General features: G+C 42.3%; 1 protein-coding gene across 4 annotated transcripts; it reads right to left on the bottom strand.

Annotated features, from left to right (window-relative positions):
- Positions 1-3643: 3643 nt before the first annotated feature.
- LOC135572219 (uncharacterized) lies at positions 3644-7450 on the bottom strand. 4 transcript variants are annotated; one of them, XM_065019828.1, is made up of 11 exons: positions 6991-7449; positions 6616-6686; positions 6352-6528; positions 6200-6261; positions 6031-6117; positions 5902-5943; positions 5660-5833; positions 5546-5581; positions 4892-5444; positions 4510-4611; positions 3644-4415 (listed from the first exon to the last, which is right to left on the bottom strand). In XM_065019828.1, the coding sequence occupies exons 1-8, from the start codon at positions 7146-7148 to the stop codon at positions 5546-5548; spliced, it is 807 nt and encodes a 268-aa protein (XP_064875900.1). In that variant the 5' UTR covers positions 7149-7449; the 3' UTR covers positions 3644-4415; positions 4510-4611; positions 4892-5444. The 4 variants fall into 4 exon arrangements, with proteins under 4 accessions (XP_064875900.1, XP_064875901.1, XP_064875899.1 ...); XM_065019829.1 differs by adding an exon at positions 4708-4822 and having other exon boundaries at positions 4892-5581; XM_065019827.1 differs by lacking the exons at positions 3644-4415; positions 4510-4611; positions 4892-5444; positions 5546-5581 and having other exon boundaries at positions 5594-5833; positions 6991-7450.
- Between the last annotated feature and the right edge of the window lie 1036 nt (positions 7451-8486).

Consider the following 8486-nt stretch of genomic DNA (forward strand, 5'->3'; position numbering starts at 1 on the left):
GATCAGGCAATATGTTGACAACAGGAAATCCGATAGGCTAAAGTACAGGCAGGGAATATGAAAAAAATGCATCGTTAGTGAGGCAGGCAAAAACGATCATACACGGGAGGAGTACATTTCGGGAAACCCAGCGCTCTGAAAACTGTGGGTCACAAAACAAAAACAATACCTCAAAATGACGGGGTGCAAAGAACTGCACTAAATAGTGTGTGATAATGACATACAGGTGTGTGAACAGATAATTAGAATTCAGGTGATTGGGATCTGGAGAGTGAGCTGCGTTCAGGGGATTACGTGTTTGAGGGTGTGAGTTGGAAGCAGACTTTACAGACACCTATACAGTTACATTTCATAATATATAAGTATTGTATCGTTTTGACTATCGCAATATTATTGTTGCGTTCTTTGGCTGTACCTGTATCAAATCTCCAGTATTTTGCCTTCATAGTTTGTTCTCCATCTTCTTTTTAAAATAGGGAGCCAATTTGTTTTCAGCACTTTTATTTCCATTACTGGCTCTTGTCCCTCTGCAGAAGAGATATGGTGAGCAATATGTTTTGAACATTGAATCTCAATAAAAGCACTATCGAATCGCAAATAAAAACAGACATTCAATAGCGATGGCAGTCCCAAAAAATAAAATGAGCCGTTTGTTTTATGAGTAATATAGATCGACATATCATTGAATATCTTCCTCTGTATGCTTAAAGGAAAGGTTCATCCATTTTGAATTTTATATTGTTTTGTGTATCGGAGTGTTGGTCTATCGATTCCCTGGGTCATTTTATGTTTTCATGTGTATCTGAGTTATCGGCATTCAATCAGGCAGAAATCTGTCCGGTATAATGTAGCACCGTGATAAAGTTGCTCTCACTACCCTTGTAACGGCATTCTTCCTCCTCTTCTGAGGAGGAGTAGCGAGAAGGATCGGGGGACCAATGCGCAGCGTGGTACGTGTCCATAACGTTTATTTTGAGATAAACTGAACACTATGAAATACAAAACAATAAATGTGACCATGACCGGAACCAGTAACGTGTGGTAACAAACACCCACAACTCTTAAGTGAAACCCAGGCTACCTAAGTATGATTCTCAATCAGTGACAACGAACGACACCTGCCTCTGATTGAGAACCATACTAGGCTGAACTCAAAACTCCAACATAGAAAAACACACATAGATTGCCCACCCCAACTCACACCCTGACCATATTAAATCAAGACAAAACAAAGGAAATAAAGGTCAGAACGTGACAACCCTGGAAGTTAATAGGAATACGACTTTTAGATTGCGGAGATTTCTTTCATCCATGTCAGATTTCAATACAGGCTGATGTCATATTTTGGGAGGATGTCTTCTCTCAAATGAGCCATTGATCATATTTCTGGGATATTCCTACATCGATTTTTTTATTTTTTTAACTGAGGGTCTAGCACATATTTTTCTATTTGTCTGCCTCTTTAGTCCAGGGTGCATTGCATTGTGCCATTGCCAGATATATTATAGAAAGGAGATAGGAATCCGATGAATGGATTGCTGAGTCTCACGGTTGATATGTCGGGAGGGGGACAGAGACTATTACTTGATGCCAACACACCTTTCTAGCTAAGTTACACGCTGACGTTATGTTGCGCTTAGTGATGTCTGACTGTCTCATCCGAACATTGTTGCTGCCGACGTGGATAACAATATCCCTATAAAATGAGCCATTTTAGCACTATCTTAAAATTCACCTTTATGTCGTTAGCCCTGCCCACTGGTAAACAATGTATGATTGCTGGGTGATTCTTTTGAAGTCTAATATTTGTCAGAGCTAATGGTGGGAGGCTTCGGAGTCTCAGACCCCGTAACAGGTGGAGGACAGACCTAAAATTCAGACTGGTTGCTTAGTGGGGAAAACCGGTTAAAAGTTCATATAGGCTGAATGAGCGACACTGGTTGAGCATGCCGCAAGCATTTTGTCGTGGAAATTACCACCAGGGACACCTGAAGTCAAACTTGAATTAATCATAATTTTTAAATCAGCAAGCTCAGATCAGAAGTTATGTCGGGGCAGTCCCGTTAGTCTTATTATGTACTGCTTACAGAGACACGTTATATTTGCATGATTTAGCTTATTCATTATTCATAATTAATTCATCATTAATGTTTGGTTGATGCATGTGACCGACCAATACCTCACAAGGCCTCTTCTCTCCAAGCTGAGACCATGAAACTGAGACCAGTGATGCCAATTTAACAATTTTGGTGCTAGATTTAGCAACTTTTCAGACTACTGTTATATAAATAATCTAATATCAAGCATTACTAGCAGACCAAAGCTCTGGTTAAACCGGATGCCCTCAGATAACTCTGGGCCCAGTGTCCTCAGTCAAGTTTAGAGCCTACGTGCAATAACATGATTATCCGAAGGACACACAGCTGCCATCACGCAAATATACTCCCCTGTAACTACAAAGAACAGCCTGCAAACACTAACGAGCTTAGAGTGCCAAACTATCTCACTGACATTGACCCTTGCATGCACTCCTGCATAAACAGGAAACACCTGAGCCTAAAGCAGACATTACCAGTCCCTAAATCCACGCTTCCTTGACACACATACATCTCATGAGCAACGCACACTCACACTCCACCCCCTCCCTACTGGTTGGGTGACGTGAGCAGAGAACTCTGCTGTGCACCAATGGGGCGCCTGCTCTGGCTAGAGCAGGCCCGCCTCCAACTCTTCAGGACCAGTCAGAAGACCAACACGACGAGACTCCACCTACATTATTCTGTGTATACATTCTGTTGTAAACTCTGGCGAGGCAGCCTAATTATTCTGACTCCTCACAGAGTCATATTGCTTAGGTCCGTGCACGATGTAGGACAAGATATCGTTGACTCAATAAACTGCCTTTTTGATACACCAGGGGCCTGTTGCACAAAACTAGGATAAGGGATTAAGCCAGGATATCTTGGTGATCCTGGCTCAATTGATCCGTAATCCGGTTGCACTAAAGATGGATAGGGGGCAGGAGGATATGTTATGGTATAAATTACCATGGAGATTTATTCTGTGGAGCTAGCCTGCTCCAGACCAGGCTAAATTCCAGGATCTATTTAATCTCATCCCTAATGTCAGTCAGCAGTCACCACAAATGGAAACCAATAGTTATTTCACTGCTCACTATACATTGTTATCACATATAACTAGACCCACTGTTATTATTTAAACGTTTGTGATCATTAATTTCAATGATTTTGGATAAAAAATGATTTTTAGATGATGTTGCTATCATTAGATAATTTACAGTTTCCCATAGACTATAAGGCTATATATAAAATGATAGAATATTAGGGCCAGAGAGGGGAAAAAAACACAAGTCATAATATTGTAACCAGTTGTTTTAAAGGAGGACAGTTGTTAAAATGACAGATGTGGGGCATTTCGTGAAATTGTACTTCAGTATGGTTTCATAAACAAAGACATGCTGATGTGCCAGAATATTAAGTATCACATTGTCATAAGTATCAAAACTGTAAAAACAATATGTAGCTTTTCTGCAGAAAGAACCAGCCTCATAAATTTATGACTTTATCCTTTTTCTTCAGTGTGGCCCTAGTACTCTGTCATATAAACAAATACACATTCCATATGAATATAAAAACACAATGTGTAACATTATGTTCCTTTATTGAATAAGGACAAAACAAAGCAGGTAAACCATCAGCTCCTTTCGAAACTGAAGTCACAGTGACTCTACAAGATGGAAAGCACAGAATCCAAGCATATTATACAAAATGATACATACACATTCAAAGGTCTGTATATAACACACCCTGCATGTCTGCACACTAAAATAAATGCAGGACAAATCCATACACATCAACTGAACAGACAAATGAATGGATGCAGTAGCCTCCCTGCAGCCTTGTATTACACACAGTATACCGCACAAACATCATAAGAGGCCAAATTCGTCAAAAAACGAACCCAAAAAACCCAAATTCCTCTGCCACCGCAGGACATATTTAACCAAAATTGAAAGCACACATACTAACTAAAATAATTCAACACATATTGGTCCCTCAGCAGCCGACCACTGTCGTCATCAGGGAAGATTGCCGGATTGTCCCAGTCCATGGCTGGTGGCACTCTGGGGGCCCTCTCCTTCCTCAGGCAGGCCACATTGTGGAGGACAGCACAAGCCACAGTAATATCACATGCCCTAACAGGGCTGACCCTTAATTTGTGAAGGCAGTGAAAGCGTGCCTTCAGGAGGCCAAAGGTCATTTCAACTCTGGCCCTGGTCCTGGCATGGGCATGGTTGTAGGCCTGCTGTGCTTCCTGGGGGTCTGTGAAAGGTGTCAGGAGAAAAGGCTGGCAGCCATACCCCCTGTCTCCCAGCAACACACCAGAGAATTCACCTGTCAACACAAAATCTCATCATTACTACCTCATAAACACAGTGATATTCTTGACACAGCCATGATGGTTATAAATAGGGGTTGTGTGGCTTACCTTGTGATAGATTTCAGAGGCCCGAAAGATTCTGGAGTCATGGACTGAGCCAGGCCATTTTGCCACAACATTGCTGATCACACAGTCAGCATTGCAGACCATCTGAAATCATAAGATGAGGAATATTACACCAATCAATGCACATCACTGGCAATGCAGAGTGTTCGTCAATGGACAATATCAAAAAGTTATGTTCACCTGAACATTAATGCTGTGAAAGGATTTCCTATTCACAAAATCGGCCTCATGGGCACCTGAGGGGCTTTTATCCTTATGTGTGTGCAGTCCACTGCACCAATGACATTGGGGAAACCTGTCACACAAAGTAATGAGTATCCTACTATGTGTTAACAGTTGTCCTGTAATTTGTAGATCCTCTTACCTGCAATCCTATAGAACTCCTCTTTGATGTCACAGAGTCTTCTGTGGCCAGGGAAGGAGATGAAGACATCTGCTAATGCTTTGATAGCCAGACACACACTCCTTATTGTGCGGCAAATTGTGGCCTTGTTCAGCTGTTCTGCATCCCCACTGAGTACAGGAAGGCTCCACTAGCAAAAAGCGCAAGGCCACACAAACCATTTGCTCCACACTCAGTGCATGGCTCCGTGCAGTGCGGTGCTTAATCCTGGGACCCAGTAGTCTGCATAGATACCTGATGCCATCTGCAGAAAACCTGTATCTTTCATATAGATGGTCATCAGGGAAGGCCAGTGGGTCCAACCGGTCCCTGAAGACCCTTTCTCGCCTGAAGGCTCTCCTCAGCACAAGTGCTTCTTCATCCACCACATCTCGCACGAATGGGCATGCCATTGTCAGAGCAGAAAGGAACACACAATTTTGGGCCTTCATATAGGCCAGTGGCCACACCTGGTGCTGGGGGGGTGGGCAAAAGAGGGCGATGCCTTATAACGATGACTTGGTTGTACTGATTGCTGGGAAAATAAAAAAAAAAACCTTAGAAAGATGCCACCGTCCTGTGTGCTCACAATAAGAGCTCATATGTCATGGCTCACTTGACTTTACGAGAATATACCTAATTTTTATTTTGAGCTGTGTCATCTTCTTGGAGCTGGGGAGGAAAGAAAAATAATGATTAATACATTTGTGTTACAGTTAGCATACAGTGTACATTGAAGGCATATCTCACCTCCCTCTCAAGTTTTTTTATTTCAAGGTCCAGTTTCCTAATTGTCCTCTTTTTTATTTCGGACTCCAGTGCAAGATTTTCCATCTTTTTCTTCTTGTACTGAATGTCTATGTCTGCCAGTTCTATTTGGCGCCGGAGGTGGTTGCCATACAACTTTCTGATAGCTTGTGAGCTCTGTGAACACAATACAATTAGCGCAGCTGGAATTTGGCAGGATGTGGTGTCCTTTTATTAATACGCACTATGTTGCCAGGCTGGTTTTCCCACTGTATAGCATCTGGGTCCTGTAAAAGAAATTAGATTTTTTGATTTTGATGAGGACTCCTCACCATTGTAGAGTAAATAGTACTTTCACAGTCTTAACATGACACCTCATGCCTTCTGGAATCCAGAGAGATGGTCTCCTCCTCATCATCGTCTCCATCATGTGCTGTTGCTGCTGCACTGGGGCCTTCACCCTATCACATTTAATCGGATTCATATTGAAGCTAGTAGACAAGACATGCCAGGCCTACAGTATGCCTTTGATGGAGTACTCACTGGATCAGCATCGTCTGGTGCTTGTGCTGGTGGCTCTAACAGGAACACAGTGCTGCCAGGCACTGCAAGGCAATAGGTAAACCAAAGTCAGACAGTCCAAATTGATTCAATATGAATGTGGTTGTATCCCATGTAGAGATGGAAGGACATACCTTGAATGAAGCGGGTGGCATCTTGGGAGGAACCTATGCTCGTCTCTTCCCCCCCAGGGATCCCCTCTAAGACGGGCCTGCCTTTATTTAGCTCCAAGGCCATGTCCTCTGCTGGGGTAAGGTCAGCCTTTGGTGACCCACCACCCGTGCCTTGTCTGTGGGTATTCTTTTTCACTGCTAAAACAGTACAGACAATGTGTGAGCAGGCACCTTCTGGGTACAATATATGCTTGTGCTTTGTTAAATATTAGTCAGGGACCATACCATTCTGCAGAATGTTCTTGTATTTGATTTTGACCTGCTGCCATGTCCGTTTTGGCCCGTTCATGTTTAATCTACACACACACACACACACACACACACACACACACACACACACAATGGAGTCACACTGCAAAAAAATTACTTGGTATTTTTGTCTTGTTTTCAGTAAAAATATCAAAAAATTTATCATAGCTTTATACAGTGTGATGGAGTTACTTTACACAATTTCACTCATATCTGCAGTGCATTTCAATTAAAAATTTTACCGTTTCATAATTACAGTACAACTGCATTTTTGGAGATGTGAATTAAATATTTGAATTGTAATTGTGATGTTTCAGCGGAGCGGTGAGTGTGTAATTGTGCACTACTTACGCATTCAGGCGGTCTGCAATACTTTGCCACGCTTTTTCTCTTTGCTTTATCACTGTGGCGGTGTTGCCTTTCTTCTTAATTATATATTTTACCTCCTCGTATGCCTCCATGAGGATTTGTGCTTCCGACGGGGAAAAGTACGCGGCTCTAGTTGCCATGGTAAATCAGTTAATCTGTGATCTGTGGCGGGGTCTATTTGAGTGAGCCGTGAGCGCGCACCTATCCAGGATTGGTTTCACCTGGCTTAATGAATCCGTGTCTGCTCATCCTGGCTTGGTCTTTGTGCAACCAATTAAGCCTGGACGCACATGTTTTGGCTTCATTGAGCTCAGCTGAGTCATTTATCCCGGATGTCTTAATTCTACTTTTGTGCAACAGGCCCCAGATCTTTTACTCCTATCTATGTTATTGTTTTTGAGATGTTTGGTCTGATTGGGTTTTGTAAATGTTTTATGTTTCAAATAGGATCTGGAGATGTTTGGTCTGATTGGGTTTTGTAAGTGTTTTATGTTTCAAATAGGATCTGGAGATGTTTGGTCTGATTGGGTTTTGTAAGTGTTTTATGTTTCAAATAGGATCTGGAGATGTTTGGGCAGGTGATTTGTAAGCTTTATTTTTGATAATGTTTTTGTCAACTGTTGGTATTGGCCTCCACCCTATATGTCCTTTTAGTGTAGTTTTTGGTGCTAAATTAGCACCAGAGGAGGGATTTGTGGGAGCAAGATGTACATATAGGGAGAAACTTAATACTGTACCACAAGAGAAAGATACACTTAGAGTGCATTTGCCATTCTGGTCAAATGCATTGTCTATTGTATAGGACAGGAGGCCAGAGTAAGGCCATGAGAGCATAGGACAGCTGGACATACCAAGGTCAGAGGGACATACAAAGGAGGGGGTCAGCCCTCCTATCAGCCAAATGACCTATGGATGGACTATAGACATAGGGCATATATTTTTAGGACATGAAGAGAAGAGACACATAGTCTACGAGTCCTAATAAGGACAGACATACCAAAGACCACACCAAGCTGAACATAAGGGGCCCATAGGATAAGATGGGCATGTATATTTTGGGACATGAAGAGGTCCTGTCACCATTATAACTTGACTGGAAGCAGATATGGGCGTTATTGGGCGTGAACAAGCAGGAAGCACATATTGAAAGATAATGGTGGCAGATGGACTGAGGGAAGTAACTTCATTTGCATGTGGGATGGACTCATATGTTATATGTGTATAAATCAGAGCCAGTGCTCTGGAAAAGTGTGTGTTCCGCAGACCATCTAGGCTTCTGATATGTTTGTATTAAAAGCCTATATTGAATTCACACGTTCTTGTAAGTGTTATATTTTGTAACGATCCTCCATGACAACACACACACACTGGACACACACACACACACATACACAACACATACTGGACACACACACACACACACACACTGGACATTCAGTCACACACTAGACACACACACACACACACACTGGACAGAC

The sequence above is a fragment of the Oncorhynchus nerka genome, linkage group LG6 (genome assembly GCF_034236695.1).
Source record: "Oncorhynchus nerka isolate Pitt River linkage group LG6, Oner_Uvic_2.0, whole genome shotgun sequence".
NCBI lineage: Eukaryota > Metazoa > Chordata > Actinopteri > Salmoniformes > Salmonidae > Oncorhynchus > Oncorhynchus nerka.

Bases quoted from the DNA above. Each gene is read 5' to 3' on its own strand.
- LOC135572219 (XM_065019827.1), bottom strand. From the start codon at position 7,148: ATGGCAACTAGAGCCGCGTACTTTTCCCCGTCGGAAGCACAAATCCTC. The intron at 6,262-6,351 runs GTATGTCCTTCC...ATTGCCTTGCAG, and splicing joins TGCCACCCGCTTCATTCAAG to TGCCTGGCAGCACTGTGTTC. The intron at 6,118-6,199 runs GTGAGTACTCCA...TAAATGTGATAG, and splicing joins CACCAGACGATGCTGATCCA to GGTGAAGGCCCCAGTGCAGC.